This window comes from Bombina bombina, chromosome 2 (assembly GCF_027579735.1).
Source record: "Bombina bombina isolate aBomBom1 chromosome 2, aBomBom1.pri, whole genome shotgun sequence".
In the NCBI taxonomy this organism is placed as follows: Eukaryota; Metazoa; Chordata; class Amphibia; order Anura; family Bombinatoridae; genus Bombina; species Bombina bombina.
Genome location: NC_069500.1, coordinates 1,309,607,140 through 1,309,629,908, shown reverse-complemented (window position 1 = coordinate 1,309,629,908; position 22,769 = coordinate 1,309,607,140). Strand labels below are relative to the sequence as shown.

At 41.2% G+C, this 22,769-nt stretch overlaps 1 protein-coding gene across 4 annotated transcripts in view; it reads left to right on the top strand.

The window, feature by feature from the left end:
- Positions 1 to 22,769, top strand: part of JAKMIP1 (janus kinase and microtubule interacting protein 1) — a 441,501-nt gene that overhangs the window by 119,800 nt on the left and 298,932 nt on the right. For all 4 annotated transcript variants that reach the window (XM_053704153.1, XM_053704152.1, XM_053704150.1 and 1 more), the window contains exon 4: positions 15,457 to 15,951. In XM_053704153.1, the coding sequence (XP_053560128.1) occupies positions 15,457 to 15,951 (495 nt within the window). The remainder of the gene's footprint in view (positions 1 to 15,456; positions 15,952 to 22,769) is intronic.

The following is a 22,769-nucleotide window of genomic DNA, read 5'->3' as shown; positions in this document are numbered from 1 at the left end:
AGGGTGAGATTTCAGATTCAGACAGTATAATGCCCTTCTCTGATTGCGAAGGTTCTTCCTTCAGGTTTAAGCTAGAACACCTCCGGGTGTTACTAAAGGAGGTTTTAGCTACTTTGGACGATTCTGATTTTCAGGCAGTAGTAACGCCTAAAAAGTCCAATAAACTTAATAGTTTCTATGATGTTCCTTCCTCTTCAGAGGTTTTTCCGGTCCCAGATAGGGTTAAGGAAACCATAGCGCAAGAGTGGGAGAAACCTGGAGTTGTTTTTAATCCATCTCCGGCAGGGGCGTATTACTGCCTAGGCAAACAAGGCACGGACCTAGGGCGGCAGATGGAGGGGGGTGGCACTTTTTCACATCACTGTGACACCACTTGTTCAGTGAGAAAGTAATTTCCTGCTCACCTCTTAACTCCTGCACTGTATCATGCCTAGCGTGGCAGTTATGAGGTGAGCAAGAAATTACTTTCTCACTGAACAAGTGGTGTCAGAGAAAGTAGCTAAATACTCTCTCTCCGTTCCCAGGACTTACAAGCAAGTATTTGCTATAAAGGGCAATACTGACAATGGTCTCTTCTGTCGCAATAGCTGCATGCATATTTATCACTCAGATTTTGACTGCAGCAGCAGCCAGAAGCCCCACACCTCCCCCTTAGCCACAGGCTGGCACCCAGGACACCTCATCCTGTGGCTTCAGAGGACGGAGGCATAATGGACCAGGACTTTTGGAGGCACTGGCATTGAAGAGGCACATTTTAAGTCGGCTGCTGCACATGAGGGACCGACTCAACATAGCCCAAAGCAGCACAATCCTACATCATATCCTGGAAGTGTGCATACAATTTGGGGCAACCCCAGGGAAATGTCCCAGGAGCCCTACTTTGGTGCTGCAGTCTGATATTTATGTAATCCTGTGGGCAGCAGCTGAGCAGTTACCGCTACTATAAGGGAGCAGGTATGTGATGGACTAGTTAACAATTTAATTGTTTATTCCTGCAAGTTCTTCAGGGGAACTAGCAAGAGAAACGAAGGTTGCCTGCCCCCAAAGAACTCAATATTTTATTCTATTTAATCTTGCAGGATATAATTACTGGTTACTTCCTTAATTCTCATTATAGAGGCCAATAAGTCACCCCACTGATAATTTCATTACTGAAGCCTTAATTTGCAAATATAAACTTTTTTCAGTTAGTGTAAATTGTCACTGGTTTTTAAAATTTTGGGCAATTTATGGTAAATGGTGTGAGGCCAGGAATGTCCCTTTAAATTATGTATATATTCTATAAATTATGAATTTGCTACAAATGGCATGGATATGTTTTTTACATGACATCCGATTTACTCTGGCGCAGAGCAATTTTTTCGTTGTTTTAATGCTGTTATTTTAACAAGTGTATCAGGGAGCGCTGCAGCAGGAAAAATATATCTTAGTTAATGGACACAGGCATACCGATAATTACACTACCCTCCTCACTCATAAGCGGTTATCAATTACTTTGGGTTGTTTATAAACAGTGCCAGACTTAATCCATTCTTCATAAATATATATCATATATTTGCAAACCCTGGTGAACAGTTTATATGGAAATTATTTAAAAATGTCACATTACATCCTGTCCAAAAATATTATGGCCAAAAAAGACTTAAAACTTGGGGGGGGGGGGGGGGGGGGGGCAGAAGAATTGTGAGTGCCTAGGGCAGCACCAAACCTAAATACACCTCTGGTCTCCGGTGTTTAAGAAAATGTTTCCAGTAGATTCTTTCATTACGGAGGTTTGGTCTTCGGTACCCAAGGTATAGGGTGCCATTTCCACTCTAGCCAAGAAGACGACTATACCTATTGAGGATAGTTGCGCCTTCAAGGATCCATGGATAAAAAGATGGAGGCTTATCTTAAGAAGATCTATGCACATCTTGGTCTCCAATGGCAACCAGTGGTCTGTATTGCTACAGTGACTAGTGCTGCCTCATATTGGTTTGAGGCATTAACAGATTCTCTACAGGAGGAAATGCCTCTCTACGAGATTCAGGACAGAATCAGAGCTCTCAGGTTTGCCAATTCCTATATTGCTGATTCAGTCCTCCAGGTCCTTAGATTGGGAGCTAAGGCTTCTGGTTTTGCTGTTTTGGCCAGGCGGGCTTTGGTCAGCTGATGTTTCATCTAAGGCTAAACCGATGGCTCTTTCTTACAAGGGCAAGACCTTATTTGGACCGGGTTTGGCGGAAATCATTTCTGATGTTACAGGCGGAAAAGGGTCTTTTCTGCCCCAGGATAAGAAGAGTAAACCGAAGGGACGTCAAAGTAATTTTCGTTCCTTTCGCAACTTTAGAGGAAAGTCCTCCATCTTCGTACAAGCAGGATAACAACAAGCCAGCCTGGAAATCAACTCAGTCATGGAGTAAGAGTAAGCAGGCCAAAAAGCCCGCTACGACTCTAAGTCTGCATAAAGGGGTTGCCCCTGATCCAGGCCTGTATCTAGTGGTGGGCAGAATCTCTCAGTTCGCTCAAGTCTGGTTAAGGGATAATCCAGACCCATGGGCGGTGGAAATTGTGTCTCAGGGCTACAGGTTAGAATTCAAGGGTTGTCCCCCCAGGGGCAGGTTTTACCTTTCCAGGTTATCTGCAGACCAGATAAAGAGAGAGGCATTTTGAGGTGTATCGAAGACCTCTTGGCCCTGGGGATGATTGTTCTGGTTCCAAAGTTGGAGCAGGGTCTCTTTTTTTTATTAAAACCTGTTTGTGGTTCCCAAAAAAGAGGGAACCTTCCGCCCGATTCTAGACTTAAAATGTCTAAACAAATTTCTCAAGGTTCCATTGTTCAAGATGGAAACAATTCAGATCCTTTGATCCAAGAGGGTCAGTATATGACGACCATAGATTTAAAAGACGCTTACTTGCATGTTCCCATCCACAGTGATCATCACAAGTTTCTGAGATTTGCATTTCTGGATCGTCACTTTCAGTTTGTGGGCTTGCCTTTCAGCCTGGCCACAGCTTCAAGAATATTCTTGAAGGTTCTAGGGGCCCTTCTAGCGGTGGTCCGGTCTAGGGGGATAGCAGTGGTCCCTTATCTGGACGACATTCTAATTCAGGCTCCCTCATTTCCAAAGGCAGCATCTCACATGGAGATGTTACTCTCCTTCCTCCAGTCTCTCGGGGGGAAGGTAAATGTGTAAAAGAGTTCTCTGGTTCCAGCAACAAGAGTTGTGTTCTTAGGGACGATTATAGACTCTGTTCTGATGAAGATATTCCTGACGGAGGCCGGAACAGTCAAGCTCCTGTTGGCTTTTCGAGTCCTTCAGGAGACACTTCGTCCTTCAGTTGCTCAGTGTATGAAAGTAATTGGACTGATGGTGGCAGCCATGGACATTGTGCCATTTGCTCGTTTTCATCTGAGAGCTTTATACAGTTATGCATGCTCAGTCAGTGGAACAGAGATTATCTGGATCTTTCTCCAAAGATAGTGTTGGATCAGAAAATAAAGGATTCTCTTCATTGGTGGCTTTCTCTGGAACAACTGTCCAGGGCCACTTGCTTTTGGAGACCATCTTGGGTGATAGTGACTACAGACACCAGTCTGGTGGGCTGGGGGGCAGTGGAAATCCCTCACAGCTCAGGGTCTTTGGACTCAGGAGGAGTCCAACCTACCGATCAAGTTGAGAGCAATTTACAATGCGCTTTTAGCTTGACCTCAGTTGGCCTCGAACCAGTTCATCAGATTCCAGTCAGACAACATAACATCAGTAGCGTACATCAACCATCAGGAGGGATAAAAAAATTCCCTAGCGATGAGGTAGGTCTCTAGGATCATTCAGTGGGCGGAAGACCACTGTTGTTGTCTGTCAGCCATCCACATCCCGGGAGTAGACAACTGGGAAGCGGATTTCTCCAACATAGGTGTGTCCGGTCCACGGCGTCATCCTTACTTGTGGGATATTCTCTTCCCCAACAGGAAATGGCAAAGAGCCCAGCAAAGCTGGTCATATGATCCCTCCTAGGCTCCGCCTACCCCAGTCATTCTCTTTGCCGTTGCACAGGCAACATCTCCACGGAGATGGCTAAGAGTTTTTTGGTGTTTAAATGTAGTTTTTATTCTTCAATCAAGTGTTTGTTATTTTAAAATAGTGCTGGTATGTACTATTTACTCTGAAACAGAAAAGAGAAGAAGATTTCTGTTTGTGAGAGGAAGATGATTTTAGCAAACGTTACTAAAATCGATTGCTGTTTCCACACAGGACTGTTGAGATGAAGTAACTTCAGTTGGGGGAAGCAGTTGGCAGACTTTTCTGCCTGAGGTATGATGGCCACATTTCTAACACGACTTGGTAATGCTGGAAGGCTGTCATTTTCTCTATGGGGACCGGTAAGCCATTTTCTTAGATTAAGTATAAGAATAAGGGCTTTATAAGGGCTTAAAAAACTGGTAGACATTTTTCTGGGCTAAAACGATTACTTGCTAAGCATATTTGACAGATTATAGCGCTTTATAGTTATTATAATCTTGGGGATTGTTGTTAAAAAACGGCAGGCACTGTATGGACACCTTTTTCAGATGGGGGCCTTCTCTAGTCATAGGCAGAGCCTCATTTTCGCGCCAATAATGCGCAGTTGTTTTTGGAAGGCAAGGCATGCAGATGCATGTGTGAGGAGCTAAGATCCACTGAAAAAGCTTATAGAAGGCGTCATTTGGTATCGTATTCCCCTCTGGGCTTGGTTGGGTCTCAGCAAAGCAGATTCCTGGGACTGTATAGGGGTTAAATGTAAAAACGTTCCGTTATTTTAAGGGTTAAAGCTTTCAAATTTGGTGTGCAATACTTTTAAGGCTTTAAGACACTGTGGTGAAATTTTGGTGAATTTTGAACAATTGCTTCATATTTTTTCGCATATTCAGTAATAAAGTGTGTTCTGTTTAAAATTTAAAGTGACAGTAACGGTTTTATTTTAAAACGTTTTTTGTGCTTTGTTGACAAGTTTAAGCCTGTTTAACATGTCTGAACCATCAGATAAACAATGTTCTATATGTATGAAAGCCAATGTGTCTCCCCATTTAAATATATGTGATAATTGTGACATGGTGTCCAAACAAAGTAGGGACAATGATGCCACAGATAATAATAGTGCCCAAGATGATTCTTCAGATGAGGGGAGTAAGCATGGTACTGCATCACCCCCTTCTGTGTCTACACCAGTTTTGCCCACACAAGAGGCCCCTAGTACATCTAGTGCGCCAATACTTATTACTATGCAACAATTAACGGCTGTTATGGATAATTCTATTGCAAATATTTTATCTAAAATGCCTACTTATCAAAGAAAGCGCGATTGCTCTGTTTTAAACACTGAAGAGCAAGAGGACGCTGATGATAACGCTTCTGACATACCCTCACACCAATCTGAAGGGACCAGGAGGGAGGTTTTGTCTGAGGGAGAAATTTCAGATTCAGAAAAAACAAGCTGAACCTGATGTTGTAACATTTAAATTTAAATTAGAACATCTCCGCGCACTGCTTAAGGAGGTATTATCTACTCTGGATGATTGTGACAATTTGGTCATTCCAGAGAAATTATGTAAGATGGACAAGTTCCTAGAGGTTCCGGTGCCCCCTGATGTTTTTCCTATACCCAAGCGGGTGGCGGACATAGTAAACAAGGAATGGGAAAGGCCCGGCATACCTTTTGTGCCTCCCCCTATATTTAAGAAATTATTTCCTATAGTCGACCCCAGAAAGGACTTATGGCAGACAGTCCCTAAGGTCGAGGGGGCGGTCTCTACTCTAAACAAACGCACTACTATTCCCATAGAAGATAGTTGTGCTTTTAAAGATCCTATGGATAAAAAATTAGAGGGTTTGCTTAAAAAAATGTTTGTTCAGCAAGGTTACCTTCTTCAACCAATTTCATGCATTGTTCCTGTCACTACGGCAGCGTGTTTCTGGTTCGAAGAACTAGAAAAGTCGCTCAATAAAGAATCTTCGTATGAGGAGGTTATGGACAGAGTTCATGCACTTAAATTGGCTAACTCTTTTATTCTAGATGCCGCTTTGCAATTAGCGAGATTAGCGGCGAAAAATTCAGGGTTTGCTATCGTGGCGCGCAGAGCGCTCTGGCTAAAGTCTTGGTCAGCGGATGTATCTTCCAAGACAAAATTGCTTAACATCCCTTTCAAGGGCAAAACACTGTTTGGTCCTGATTTGAAAGAGATTATTTCAGACATCACCGGAGGAAAGGGCCACGCCCTTCCTCAGGATAGGTCTTTTAAGGCTAGAAATAAGCCTAATTTTCGTCCCTTTCGCAGAAACGGACCAGCCTCTACTTCTACATCCTGTAAGCAAGAGGGTAATACTTCTCAACCCAAACCAGCCTGGAGACCGATGCAAGGCTGGAACAAGGGTAAGCAGGCCAAGAAGCCTGCCACTGCTACCAAAACAGCATGAAGGGATGGCCCCCGATCCGGGACCGGATCTGGTGGGGGGCAGACTTTCTCTCTTTGCTCAGGCCTGGGCAAGAGATGTTCAGGATCCTTGGGCACTAGAAATAGTTTCTCAAGGTTATCTCCTGGAATTCAAGGAACTACCCCCAAGGGGAAGGTTCCACAGGTCTCAATTATCTTCAAACCAAATAAAAAGACAGGCATTCTTACATTGTGTAGAAGACCTGTTAAGGATGGGAGTAATTCATCCAGTTCCAATAAGAGAACAAGGGATGGGGTTTTACTCCAACCTGTTCATAGTTCCCAAAAAAGAGGGAACATTCAGACCAATTCTAGATCTCAAGATCCTAAACAAATTTCTCAGGGTTCCATCGTTCAAAATGGAAACCATTCGAACGATCCTTCCTACCATCCAGGAAGGTCAATTTATGACCACGGTGGATTTAAAGGATGCGTACCTCCATATTCCTATCCACAAGGAACATCATCAGTTCCTAAGGTTCGCTTTTCTGGACAAGCATTACCAGTTTGTGGCACTTCCATTCGGATTAGCCACTGCTCCGAGAATTTTCACAAATATACTAGGGTCCCTTCTAGCGGTTCTAAGACCAAGGGGCATTGCAGTAGTACCGTACTTGGACGACATCCTGATTCAAGCGTCGTCTCTGTCAAAAGCAAAGGCTCATACGGACATCGTCCTAGCCTTTCTCAGATCTCACGGATGGAAAGTAAACATAGAAAAAAGTTCTCTTTCCCCGTCAACAAGAGTTCCCTTCTTGGGAACAATAATAGACTCCTTAGAAATGAGAATTTTTCTGACAGAGGTCAGAAAATCAAAACTTCTAAGCTCTTGTCAAGTTCTTCATTCTGTTCTTCGTCCTTCCATAGCGCAGTGCATGGAAGTAATAGGATTGATGGTTGCAGCAATGGACATAGTTCCTTTTGCACGAATTCATCTAAGACCATTACAACTGTACATGCTCAGACAGTGGAATGGGGATTATACAGACTTGTCTCCGACGATTCAAGTAGATCAAAGGACCAGAGATTCACTCCGTTGGTGGCTGATCCTGGACAACCTGTCACAGGGAATGAGCTTCCGCAGACCAGAGTGGGTCATTGTCACGACCGACGCCAGTCTGGTGGGCTGGGGCGCGGTCTGGGAACCCCTGAAAGCTCAGGGTCTATGGTCTCGGGAAGAATCTCTTCTCCCGATAAACATTCTGGAACTGAGAGCGATATTCAATGCTCTCAAAGCTTGGCCTCATCTAGCAAAGGCCAAATTCATAAGGTTTCAATCAGACAACATGACGACAGTTGCATATATCAACCATCAGGGGAGAACAAGGAGTTCCCTGGCGATGGAGGAAGTGACCAAGATAATTCAATGGGCGGAGGATCACTCCTGCCACTTGTCTGCAATCCACATCCCAGGAGTGGAAAATTGGGAAGCGGATTTTCTGAGTCGTCAGACATTCCATCCGGGGGAGTGGGAACTCCACCCGGAAATCTTTGCCCAAATAACTCAATTATGGGGCATTCCAGACATGGATCTGATGGCGTCTCGTCAGAACTTCAAGGTTCCTTGTTACGGGTCCAGATCCAGGGATCCCAAGGCGACTCTAGTGGATGCACTAGTAGCACCTTGGACCTTCAACCTAGCTTATGTTTTCCCACCGTTTCCTCTCATTCCCAGGCTGGTAGCCAGGATCAACCAGGAGAGGGCTTCGGTGATTTTGATAGCTCCTGCGTGGCCACGCAGGACTTGGTATGCAGACCTGGTGAATATGTCATCGGCTCCACCATGGAAGCTACCTTTGAGACAGGACCTTCTTGTTCAAGGTCCATTCGAACATCCGAATCTGGTTTCTCTCCAACTGACTGCTTGGAGATTGAACGCTTGATTTTATCAAAGCGTGGGTTTTCAGATTCTGTAATTGATACTCTGATTCAGGCTAGAAAGCCTGTGACTAGAAAAATTTACCATAAGATATGGAAAAAATATATCTGTTGGTGTGAATCTAAAGGATTCCCGTGGAACAAGATAAAAATTCCTAGGATTTTATCCTTTCTACAAGAGGGTTTGGAGAAGGGATTATCTGCAAGTTCTCTGAAGGGACAGATTTCTGCGTTATCTGTTTTACTTCACAAAAGGCTGGCAGCTGTGCCAGACGTTCAAGCGTTTGTTCAGGCTCTGGTTAGGATCAAGCCTGTTTACAGACCTTTGACTCCTCCCTGGAGTCTTAATCTAGTTCTTTCAGTTCTTCAAGGGGTTCCGTTTGAACCCTTACATTCCGTAGATATTAAGTTATTATCTTGGAAAGTTTTGTTTTTGGTTGCAATTTCTTCTGCTAGAAGAGTTTCTGAGTTATCTGCGCTGCAGTGTTCTCCGCCCTATCTGGTGTTCCATGCAGATAAGGTGGTTTTACGTACTTAGCCTGGTTTTCTTCCGAAAGTTGTTTCCACCAAGAATATTAACCAGGAGATAGTTGTACCTTCTTTGTGCCCGAATCCAGTTTCAAAGAAGGAACGTTTGTTACACAATTTGGACGTAGTCCGTGCTCTAAAATTCTATTTAGAGGCCACTAAAGATTTCAGACAAACTTCTTCTTTGTTTGTTGTTTATTCTGGTAAAAGGAGAGGTCAAAAAGCAACTTCTACCTCTCTTTCCTTTTGGCTTAAAAGCATTATCCGTTTGGCTTATGAGACTGCCGGACGGCAGCCTCCTGAAAGAATCACAGCTCACTCCACTAGGGCTGTGGCTTCCACATGGGCCTTCAAGAACGAGGCTTCTGTTGACCAGATTTGTAAGGCAGCGACTTGGTCTTCACTGCACACTTTTGCCAAATTTTACAAATTTGATACTTTTGCTTCTTCAGAGGCTATTTTTGGGAGAAAGGTTTTGCAAGCCGTGGTGCCTTCCATTTAGGTGACCTGATTTGCTCCCTCCCTTCATCCGTGTCCTAAAGCTTTGGTATTGGTTCCCACAAGTAAGGATGACGCCGTGGACCGGACACACCTATGTTGGAGAAAACAGAATTTATGCTTACCTGATAAATTACTTTCTCCAACGGTGTGTCCGGTCCACGGCCCGCCCTGGTTTTTTTTAATCAGGTCTGATGAATTATTTTCTCTAACTACAGTCACCACGGTATCATATGGTTTCTCCTATGCATATTTCCTCCTGTACGTCGGTCGAATGACTGGGGTAGGCGGAGCCTAGGAGGGATCATGTGACCAGCTTTGCTGGGCTCTTTGCCATTTCCTGTTGGGGAAGAGAATATCCCACAAGTAAGGATGACGCCGTGGACCGGACACACCGTTGGAGAAAGCAATTTATCAGGTAAGCATAAATTCTGTTTTTCTAAGCAGGCAGACTTTCCATCTGGGGCAATGGGAACTCCATCTGGAAGTGTTTTCCAAACTGGTATCCAGATGGGGGATGCCGGAGTTGGATCTCATGGGGTCCCCCCAAAATGCAAAGCTTCCAAGGTACGTTTCCAGGTAAAGGGATCCTCAGGCCTTTCTATTAGATGCCCTGGTAGTTCTGTGGGACTTCCAGTTGGCTTATATTTTTCCTCCGTTTGCCCTCCTGTCTCGGGTGATTGCCTGCATAAGACAGGATCGAGCATCGGTGATTCTAATCGCCTCAGCTTGGCCTTGGAGAATCTGGTATGCAGATCTAGTAGAGATGTCCACTCTACCTATGTGGAACCTTCCCCTGAGGAAGGACCTTCTTCAGGGGACTTTTCCCCTGAAGCTGACTGCTTGGAGATTGAACACTTGATTCTATCTAAACAAGTCAGTGATTGAGACACTGATCCAGGCTTGTAAGCCGGTCACTAGAAGGATTTACCATAAGATATGGAGGAAATATCTTTTTTGGTGTGAAGCTAAGGGATATTCTTGGAGTAAGGTTAGGATCCCAATAATATTATCCTTTCTTCAGGAGGGTCTGGATAAAGGCTTGTCTGTTAGTACCCTGAAGGGTCAAATTTCGGCCTTATCAGTCCTTTTACACAAACGTTTGGCATATGTGCCAGATGTTCAGTCTTTTTGTCAGGCCTTAGTCAGCATTAGGCCGGTGTTTAAGATAATTGCTCCTCCTTGGAGCCTTAATCTTGTGCTTAAGGTTTTACAACGGCGTCCGTTTGAGCCGATGCATTCCCTTGACATTAAACTTTAGTCTTGGAAAGTTTTTTGTTTTTGTTGGCTATTTCTTCTGCTCAGAGAGTATCTGAACTCTCCCCTTTACAGTTTGATTCTCCTTATCTCATTTTTCATGCTGATAATGCTGTTCTTAGTACTAAGATGGGATTAATTCCCAATGTTGTATTTAGTAAGAATTTTAATCAGGAAATTGTTGTTCCTTCCCTGTGTCCGAAGCCTTCTTCAGACAAGGGTCGCTTGCTGCATAATCTGGATGTGGTTTGCGCTCTTAAGTTTTACTTGGCTAAAGACTTTCGGATTTCTTCAGCTTATTTGTTTGTTTTTCTGGGAAGTATAGAGGTCAGAGAGCGTCTGCCTCTACTCTAGCTCTTTGGTTAAGGAGTCTGATTCACAGGGCTTATGAATCATCTGGAAATCAGCCTCCAGAGAGGATTAAGGCTCAGTCCCCGGAGCCATAGCCTCTTCTTGGACTTTCAAAAATTAAGCCTCTATGGAGCAGATTTGCAAAGCTGCAACTTGGTCGTCTTTGCATACTTTTTCAAAATGTTACAGATTTGATACTTTTGCCTCGGCTGAGGCAGCTTTTGGGAGAGAGGTTCTTCAAGCGGTGGTGCCTATTTAGGCATGCTGGTTTTTTATCCCTCCCTATTCATCTGTGTACTCTAGCTTGGGTATTGGTTCCCAACAGTGATTAAGATGAACCCGTGGACTCACCACATCTTTAGAAGAAAACAAAATGTATGCTTACCTGATAAATTCATTTCTTCAAGATGTGGTGAGTCCACAGACCCACCCTTTGTTTTTTGGGTAATTCTTTTAGGTTTTTAACTAAACCTCTGTCACCTCCACACCTTGTGTTACTTTTCTTTCTCCAGTTACTTTCGGTCAAATGACTGGGGTTGATGGGTAGGGTAGTGATACTTATAGGGACAGTCTACACCAGAATATATATTGTTTTAAAAGATAGAAAATCCCTTTATTACCCATTCCCTAGTTTTGCATAACCAACACAGTTATATTAATACACTTTTTACTTCCTGTAATTATCTTGTATCTAAGCCTCTGCAGACTGCCCCCTTATTTCAGTTCTTTTGACAGACTTGCATTTTAGCCAATCAGTGCTGGCTCCTAGGAACTCCACATGCGTGAGCACAGTGTTATCTATATGAAACACAAGCACTAACACCCTGTAGTGGTGAAAAACTGTCAAAATGCCCAAAGCTAAGAGGCGGCCTTCAAGGTCTTTGAAATTAGCATATGAACCTCCTAGATTTAGCTTTCAACTAAGAATACCAAGAGAACAAGGCAAAATTGGTGATAGAAGTAAATTGGAAAATTATTTAAAATTACATGTCCTATCTGAATAATGAAAGTTTATTTTGGACTAGACTGTCCCTTTAACAGTTTTTACTGTGGTGCTCTTTGGACTCACCACATCTTGAAGAAATAAATTTATCAGGTAAGCATAAATTTAGTTTTTTCCCCATGAACTCATTAATACACATCTTGCAAGTAAACTCAATTCTGTACAGTGATAAATAACAGTTTGGCGTGATTGAAGCAGCTCAGTAGTTTCTATGCTGAAAATCTCAAGTCCTATTGTAAACAGGAACATTTGTTGGCACTTTCTTGTGTGAGATAATTTGTCTTCAATTTAGGGCAGATTTTTATAAAATGAAAAATGATTAATCCATGAAGTTTAAAAAGGCTTATTGATAAAAAAAATTATATAGTATAATGTATATAAAAAACACCCTACACACATGTGCGATATATGCTCAAATGTATAGATATTTTGCTATTGTTAGGAAACTGAGGTTAATTTTATACATGCAAATTGTTATTATTACACACTGTAAAAAGAGATCAATGCCAAAGGGATGTAAGGGATAGACGTGCTTAAGGATTTCTTACATCAGGGGGATCATCAGTATAGACCATTCCGTGAGAAGAACCCTTGCATCATACAGTGAAGGCTACTAGCCTCTTTGCTAAAGAACCTTTAGACACAGTTTCAAACATTTAAAACCATTCGAAAAGTGCCTCCTCAACAATGCAAAAGCTACGTTCTATCCCCATCTGTTCCTTGTTTCCAACAAAGGGGGATTGGTTGAGATTCATGTAACTTCAGACTTTAAACAAACACACAAATTCGAAACTGAATCTTTAATGACAGATCTTAAAGTTGCAGATATTCATATTCCAATCTAATTAGTGTTTTTATATTGTATTCCCGGGCTTTTCCCAAGAACATTCTCAGAGATCCTAATGTACACTTTTATTTCTGATGTTTGAAATGAGACACCTTGTCCATCATTTGGACATCATTCTTGTGGTGGATTACTCAATGGAGCTTGAATTCTTGAATTGAGATTATCAGAAAAAGAGTGGCTAGATATTCTTGGGGGGGGGGGTCACCTTAATCCCTCCCATACTTGTGTTTTCTTGTGAGCAGAATTTGAGACTTTTGGCAAAAAAAAAAATGCTTCCACGAGGCTAGGTATCCACCCTAATTCAGCTTGTGTAAAATGTCAAGTCCCAATGCAGCTGGTTGATTCTAACTGCAAAATAAGATTATAATAGGGCATTTGGCCACATAGAGGATGTGGCCAAATTCAAAATTATTTACCAAAAGTCTGGCTCTGCAGAATAAAACTCAGCTGTATTCATATGCTTTAAATTAAAACAGGCATTTCGTAATTGTCTGTTTTGGGACAGACGCCTGATGGATCCCCAATAAACGTTACCATGCACTCCTGTACCCAAGCAATTTTACAAAATCAACTCAAAATCATTTGCTATAAAGAGTCTGCAGTAGGCAGAAGTGCATCTTTTGGAGATTACTGTAGTCTTTCTGGGAGCCAGCAATTACTTGCATGTTCTTTCCTATCATACTACAGAAAATTCAGCAGAGCCAAGTTGAGATAGCAGCAACTCTGCTGTACTGGGTGAGACATCCCTGGTTCCTTCATCTAGTGAGTCAGTGTCTGTGGACAAATCTTGGTCTCTGCTTCTTTTTCCATATCCTCTACTTCACTGTCCACAATGTTTGTTAATCTATAAAGGTTTCACATGTGTTGGCTTGGGAGCTGTATAAAAAATAAAAATCGGAGTATCTAATGCAGTGTTGGTATGCTCTTCCACATTGCCTATTATCATTTTTAGAATAACTAAATTTTCTCCATGAATTCATATATGAGTTTCCTTTGATCTCGGCTCATCTCATGACTATCTCTCCAGGAGCCCGATGATCAAAATCACACACACTCTTTGGGATTTTTTTTTTTAGACCTTGCATTGTAATTTAAGCTCTTTTACATAAAGAAAACTACATAGCAACATAAACATATCTCAAGATTAAGTTTCTGTTTTTATATTTTTTTTGAGGGGCCTCATTGTACTGATGAGACCTCTTAGATCATCTAAACTGAAAGGAGAGCTTTAGATCTTCGGGCCACAGAAGGGTTACAGCAATCTCCACTATATTGGAAGTATTCAATATTCCTCTTTACTTTTCTTTCAATTTTCCATTGTTATTTAACCATTCCATTCTGACACTATGTTACAAGAACCAGAACCGGTTTTATTTCTTAAACTCTCTGGTGAGCTGCTGCACCGATTCATAATACTTCAAGTCTATCTTTCAGTTTGAAAACTCTTCCTCCTTTTCTACTATATTAACTGAAAATGAGCTCATTTGAATTGCAGTTTTTTTACAGTGTGCCATACTTATGACTCTGCAAAACCAGTTTATGAGCCTTTGAGGTTGTAGATGGTGTCCGTCTTCTTAAGTCACCCCAGACTGAGAGCAGGGAAGGCTCTGCATGTTTTCACTAGCGCAATAACAAATGCGTGTGGCAGAACCTGCCTTGCTGGCCTCAAATGCTGATGAACAGGTTCCCTGGCTCTATACCTTGCCTGCTTACATCTTCATAAATGGGGACCAATAAAAGGACATCTACATCCATTTCTTGTTTACTCTTAATTTTGCAGCCCTTCATAGCCTCCTAAAGGACATTCTAGCTATGATTGTATGAAATAGCTCCTGTGCTTTGAAAATCAAACTAAGTTTGTCAGATGAAATGAGTTAGGGGGTCTTAATTAGCATGTGAAGTTTATTGTATATCCACAAGATTTGCCTTGAGTTATTGATACTTCATTTTTGTTGAGCCTTCACAGGAAGTATCTATCTGGAATCTCACTCTGACCAATAGAGAGTAGAGAGAAAACCTTGAAGCCCTGACAAACTGGGGCATGTTTTGATTAATTGAAATGGAAAAAAAGTTCTCAGAATAGTTCTAGAAAGTCTTGTAGACTGGAATGTAAGGAAGCAACAGAAGAGGAAGAGAGAAGGAGAGAAGTAGGTCTTAAACACAGCTTAAGAGGCAGTTAAAGAATATGTGCTTTGTATGTTAGGGTTCTGATTTCTAATTCAATGTTAATCAACATTCTTTTGCTATTGAATATTCTAACCATGAACATTGAAACAGTAGTATGAGTTGTGCACATGCATTTCATGTACGTTTTAAGAAAAATGGCTTAAAATTATATTAAAACTTTTTTCCTTAATATTTTGTTTGAAATATTTTTCTTTCTTTCCATTTTATCCAGGAAAGTTGATTATTGTTTGAAATGTAATTGAATGTAATTTTTTAGTGCTTTGTTATTGCTACCTGACTTTTAAAAAAAAAAAAAAAAAAGCTATTTTAAAAGGACGGCTATATTTAATACACATTTCCCTGTGTACCTTTTGTTATAAAGGAACTATGAAATTGATCAGTACCAATAAAGTTTATACAGTCCGAATGTGTTTGTTTATATGTATAAATATATTTTACCTATGTATGTATTTGCAGGTGGGGAAGCTTAGAGAAAAAATCCAAGATGTCAAACAGGAACGGGAACAGGAGCAGCACAGACACACTGCCTATATTTCTGAACTAAAAGCCAAACTACATGAGGAGAAAATGAAGGAGCTTCAAGCTCTGCGTGAAACGCTAATACGGCAGCATGAACTGGACACAGCTCGAGTCATCAAAATTAAGGACAGCGAACTCCAACGTTTACAATCTACACTTAATGTGTTACGGGATGGGGCAGCAGACAAAGTGAAGACAGCGCTACTAAACGAAGCTAGAGAAGAGGCCAAGAAATCGTTTGACAGTGAACGTCTTAAATTACAGCAAGAAATATTGGAATTAAAGACTAGCAAAAAACAAATGGAGGAAACCTTAAACAATATAATGCAAGCGGATAAAATGAAAGCATCTGACCTACGCATTGCTTACCAGTCGCATCAGGAGGAGATTAACAGGATAAAACGGGAAAGTGAGAGGGATATCCGGAGGCTGGTGAGTTTCTTTGTCCACTTTGTTTTATTAAATGTGTGTAAAGAATCTTCTAAGCCTTTGTTTGTGTTAGCACATGACTGTTATTACACTTGATTCACCATGCTTGATTATCATAAGTACCAATATCAGGCATAATATAGATTTATTATTTATATTATCTTTGGTTTTCACACACAGTACCACTATAGAGATTTCACCTTTGCAATAAGGAAGTATCATTTAACCTGGCTATACTTTTTTTTTTTATTATTCTTTTTTTTAAAAAATGTATTATTACAATGCCTCTACCCCTTGGATGACCTCCTTCACCTCCACCATTCTGGTCCTCTTCTATAACCCTTAGCTGAGATCCAGCTACAAATGAGAACTGATGAGAGCTGAATCCTAGTCTGATTTGGCTTTGTCCTGGACTTCAGCAATGCAGGATCGGGAGAACCACTCAGGGCATGATTATGTTCAGTCTTTGGTTGATTAGTTATTTTTTGTCAATCACTATAAACAATATAAAAAAGGAGAGAATGAGGGACGCAGCCATTAGACATTTTGAAAACGCTTATAAGGTAAGGTTACTGCACTCTTTGGAGGGTCCTCCCATGGCAGATGACAAGTTTAAATTTACAAAGAAAACTATTTTAAACATTTTGACTTTTTTGTGTATTTTAGAGGAGGCTTTAGTGGAGGAAATATAAATAACAAAGCACATCATAACTATTTGCCATAAGCATCATAAGCAATTATTACTTATCTGCCTCAACAACCGGAACCAGAGAGGACCCCTCTTTAACCTTGTGCTGAAAAAACATGTATGATGATTGCACATGTGCCTATGTACTGATCATATGAAGTGTATTCTTATTCACCATCATACACATAAATAAACACATTGTATCAGGAAATCTACCCTTACGTAACATGGTAGACCATTGCTATACATAAAAGCTATGCCACATATTAGGTTAAGATTTTGGCCAAAGACACTAGATGCTTTATTCATGTGAATGCACTAGACAAATAGTGAGTAAATAGAACTAAAAGTGAGATGTATTAAATAATATTCATGGTTACATTTAGAATATGAAAGCTTCTTAACAGATCGTTAAACACCTTTTTTTTTGTAGATTTTTATGCAGTCTTGCAGTATGTGAAAATAATAGATGATTGTGACTTTCTTTGGAATAAAATGCTGCAATTTTTTATCAATGGCAAAACGTACCCCATTCCCCCTCCACCGCTTGCTTTAATTGCAGAAGACAATCTGGATTTGTTCATGCATTTGGCAGCTACAATCATTTTGTTATCCAAAACTAAATTTGTCTAAATTATAATAAAATAAAGATCAACCCTGATCAGGTCAGTAAGGCCCTGATAGGTGGTGGTAAAGCCTAACATGTACTTTCAGGTGTTTGTGGAGTTGTAAAATAGGGGCTCCATAAATAATTATATAATTGTTCAAATTATGTAACACTAGTATATCATTTACCATGCCATATGACACTGACCAGTGTTTCCTATCCATTTTAAGATGAGAAATTTGATTTAATAATTGGGAATTAACGTAACATATGTAACATTTACCTTTGTCAGTCACTGCCTGTTTTGGTCTCAAATCACCACTTGATGCTCCCACTCTCTATTGAACAACAAGTGGGTCCTCTTCTGTGGTAATCCTTGACCTGGTTCAAAGTGAAGAAGGGATGTCCATATCAATCAGGTGACTGTCACCTGATAGGGCTTAAAGAAGAGTGACCAGAGCTTGATCTCACCCTCCACCACAAACTCAGCCCTGACACCAGTCCTCATCCTGCTCATGGGGGAAGGAGAACTATTATAAAAGTGCATGAATATACGTAGGCATATCATTAATGTTCAACATTGTGTAAACAAAGATATATCTGTACGTACAAAGAGTCTGTTACATATGCTGTTCACGTGTATATGCACATACTCTCAAATCAATCTCTGTACATTACCTTTAAAAACATTCCCATGTTAGTATTATCTTCACTTAAACATATATATTTACTGTGTTTGGCTATATATCATCATATATGTATTTATAATTGAGGAAGCATTCATATGTATTTGTATATATGTGTTAACAACTATATCAATCTATAAATATTTATAGATGTTTAAATACAAATACATATGTTTTTGTCATAAGGCCCTGACTATTTATTACCCAGGGGGATATTGTTATTACTGACAATGAATTGATGTCAGACCACTTTTAGCTGCTTAATTCTAAAAGTGTAGTTGCCCCACGTAAATCAAGTATCATTGTTTGGCTTATGATCACCTTTAGCATGGCTTTCCCATGTTAAGTATGGGGCGATGTTCCAAAAAAACAATAATGACAAACTGGTTCAGATTAAACAGTGGAAAATGTCAGATTGTGGTCATGTTGACATTGAAAAGTTCTCATCAGCAGATGCTAACATGACACAAATTAAAGGTAGATTGTGATGAACCCCTTTATGTTGAATTGGACAGAGCTAAATTGTTTCATTATATTATGCAGAAAAGGGAAATAGTTTTAAATATTAATCTTTATATAATGTCTAGAACATTATATGAGAACATGATCTTTTGTCCAGTATATCTGCTGCTTTGCACATGAGCCAAACTTTTGAGCATTCATATTGTCATACCAGTTTATAGAGGTGTGTGTGTGTGTGTATGTATGTGTATACTATATATATATATATATATATATATATATATATATATATATATATATATATATATATATATATATATATATATATAATCTCATTACATTTGACAAATTCTAGGGATTGATTTTGGTTCATTTAATGTTACTGATGACTTCTTACATTTTGGATTCATTTACAGAAGAAAGAAGATAGTCCTTTAATGGGTATTTTCCCTTCAAGAGAGGACTGGGGTATTGGAGTAGCCCTATAAATCTCTTAGTGAGAGTAGTGGTGAAGGTTAGACCCTTATCCGTTAGGGAACGTTCTCTATAAGACATATGGATGAGTATCTAACTACCCCTAGGAAATCAGTGTAGATGAGTTACACTGCTTATCCTTTTCCCCACTCAGATCCCTGTCAGAGGAGGAGAAGTCTGTCATACCTTTGAGCAGCTGTGTGTGTGCTCCATAGCACTATTCCTGAGGGGTAAGTCCCTTTACTTTTATTTAGGTGAGTCCACTGAATCATCAATTACTGTTGGGAATATCACTCCTGTTCAGAAGGAGGAGGCAAAGAGCACCACAGCAAAGCTGTTACGTATCACTTCCATTCCCTCAATCCCCAGTCATTCTCTTTGCCTTCAGTGCAAGGAGGAGGTGATTCTTGAACACCTTCGTGTTTTATTAAAGGAGGTTTTGGCTACTTTGGACGACTCCGATACTCCTGTCGTTGTCAACCCTAAGAAATATAGCAAATTAAATGCTTTGATGTTCCCTCCTCTGGGGAGGTGTTTCCAGTGCCAGACCGTGCTACGGAGATTTTTGCCCGTTAATGTGAGAGACCAGGAATTCCCTTTTCTCCCTCTCCAGTCTTTAGGAAAATGTTCCCGGTGGCTGACTCCATCAAGGAGTCATGGCAGATGGTCCCCAAGGTGGAAGGGGCGATTTCTACACTCGCCAAGAAGAGTACTGTTCCTATAGAGGATAGTTGCTCTTTCAAGGACCCTATGGATAAAAAGCTGGAGGCTTTCTTAAAGAAGTATATTCAGCAATGGCAACCGGCGGTGTGTATGGCTACAGTAACAAGTGCGGCAGCCTATTGGTTTGACGCTTTGTCCAAGTCCCTCCAAGCTGAGACTCCTTTGAAGGAGATACAGGATAGGATAAAGGCTCTTGAGTTAGCCAGTTCCTTTATCACTGACACCTCTTTGCAGGTCATTAAGTTGGGAGCCAAAATATCTGGCTTTGCAATTTTAGCGCATAGAGCGCTATGACTTAAATCTTGGTCAGATGTTTCTTTTAAATCTAAGCTTTTGGCGATTCCTTACAAGGGAAAGACCTTGTTTGGGCCAGGGTTGGCAGAAATTATTTCCGATATCACGGGTGGTAAAGGATTCTTTTTGCCTCAAGACAAGAAAAACAAATCGAATGGACGTCAGAGTAATTTTCGTTCCTTTTGTAACTTTAGAACTAAGTCTTCCCCCTCCTCTACCAAGCAGGATCAGTCCAAGCCTTCTTGGAAGCCCAGTCAGTCTTGGAACAAGGAGAAGCAATCTAAGAAACCTGCAGCTGAATCTAAGTCAGCATGAAGGGTTTGCCCCTGATCCGGGATCGGATCAAGTGAGGGGCAGACTCTCTGTTCTCTCAAGATTGTGAACGAGATGTCCCAGACCCATGGGCTGTGGACATAGTATCCCAGGGTTAGAGTTCAAGACCTTTCCTCTCAGGGGCAGGTTCTACCTCTCAAGAGTATCTATAGACCAGATAAAAAGAAAGGCGTTCTTGAAATGTGTTCAGGATCTTTCCCTCTTGGGAGTGACAGTTCCAGTTGCAATACAGGAACAGGGTCTCGGGTTCTACTCCAACCTGTTTGTGGTGCACAAAAAAGTGGGAACTTTCAGGCCTATTCTAGATCTAAAGTTCCTCAATAAATTTCTCAGAGTGCCATCCTTCAAGATGGAGACTATCCGTTCAATTCATGACGATCATAGACCTGAAGGTTGTGTACCTTCATGTTCCCATTCACAGGGATCATCACAAATTTCTGAGATTTGCCTATCTGGACAAAAACTTTCAATTTTGTAGCACTTCCATTTGGCCTCGCCACAGCTCTGAGAATTTTCTCAAAGGTCCTGAGTGCTTTGTTGGCAGTAATTCGGTCCCGGGGAATTGAATTGGCACCTTATCTGGACAACATTCTGGTTCAGATGCCATCTTTTCAACTAGCAAAATCTCATACAGAGATCTTGTTGTCTTTTCTTCGTTCCCACAGATGGAAGGTGAATTTGGAGAAAAGCTCTTATTCTGGCTACAAGGGTGGTCTTCTTAGGAACCATTATAGACTCCCTATCAATGAAAATATTTCTGATGGAGGTCAGAAGAGCAAAGATTCTTTCTGCTTGCCTATCTCTGCAGTCTGCTGTACGACCATCAGTGTCCCATTGTATAGAGGTAATTGGTTTGCTGGTGGCATCCATGGACATAGTTCCCTTTGCTCGATTCCATTTGAGAGCCCTACAGCTATGCATGCTCGGTCAATGGAACGGGGATTATGCAGACCTATCTCAGAGAATAGTTCTGGATCAATCAACAAGAGACACTCTGCTGTGGTGGCTGTCTCAAGAACATCTGTCCAAGGGGACATGCTTTCAGAGACCCTCATGGGTAATTGTGACAACGGACACCAGCCTGATGGGTTGGGGAGTAGTCTGGGACTCGTTGAAGGCGCAGGGACTTTGGTTTCAGGAGGAATCTGCTCTCCCCATAAACATATTGGAATTGAGAGTGATCTTCAATGCCTTGATGGCTTGGCCTCAACTGGCCTTACTCCGGTTTATCAGGTTTCAGTCAGACAACATAACCTCAGTGGCTTACATTCAGAAGTGTTCTCCAGGTTAACAACCAAATGGGGGTTACCGGAATTGGATCTGATGGCTTCTCGTCAGAACACCAAGCTCCCAAATTACGGTTCAAGGTTGAGAGATCCTCAGGCCTTTCTGATAGATGCTCTGGCAGTTTCTTGGAACTTCAGGTTGACTCTCCTTCCACGAGTCATTGCTCGGATCAAGCAGGAGAGAGCATTGGTGATTCTAATAACTCCTGCGTATCCTTGGAGGATCTGGTATGCAGATCTAGTGGAAATGTCTCCTTTACCTCCATGGGGACTTCCTCTGAGGAGGGTACTTCAGAGTCCCTTTCTTCATCCAAATCTCGCTTCTCTGAATCTGACTGCTTGGAGATTGAACACTTGATTTTAGCTAAGCGTGGGTTTTCCGAGTCGGTTTTTGAGACCATGATTCAGACTCATAAGCCTGTCACTAGAAGGATTTACCATTAGATATGGCATAAATATCTTTATTGGTGTGAGTCTAATGTATATTCTTGGAGTAGGGTTAGGATCCCAAGAATTTTGTCTTTTCTCCAGGAAGGCCTGGAGAAGGGTTTGTCTGTCAGTACCCTGAAGGGTCAGATCTCTGCACTATCTATTTTGTTGCTCAAGCGTCTGGAGGACATGACAGATGTGCAATCCTTTTGTCTGGCCTTGGTCAGAATCAGGCCTGTGTTTAAATCTGTTGCTCCACCTTGGAGCCTTAATCTTGTTCTTAAAGTTTTGCAACAGGCTCAGTTTTAGCCAAAGCATTCCATAAATATTAAGTTATCTTGGAAGTTTTTGTTTCTTACTGCTATCTCTTCTGCTTGGAGGTTTTCTGAACTCTCAGCTTTGCAGTGTGATTCTCCTTATCTCATATTTCATGCAGATAAGGCAGTTCTTCGTACCAGGTTTGGTTTTCTTCCTAAGGTTGTTTCGGACAGAAATATTAATCAGGAAATTGTTGTTCCTTCTCTCTGTCCTAATCCTTCTTCTCATAGGGAACGTTTGTTACACAACCTTGATGTTGTGTGTGCTCTTAAATTTTATTTGCAGGCGACTAAGGATTTTCGTCAGTCTGCATTGTTTGTTGGTTTTTCTGTTAAACGCAAAGGTCAGAAAGCTACGGCCATTTCTCTTTCTCTCTGGTTGAGAAGTATCATTCGTTTGGCATATGAGACTGCTGGACAGCAGCCCCCTGAGAAAATCACAGCTCATTCCACTAGGGCTGTTTTTTCTTCTTGGGCCTTCAAGAATGAGGGCTCTGTAGAACAGGTTTGCAAGGCTGTGAA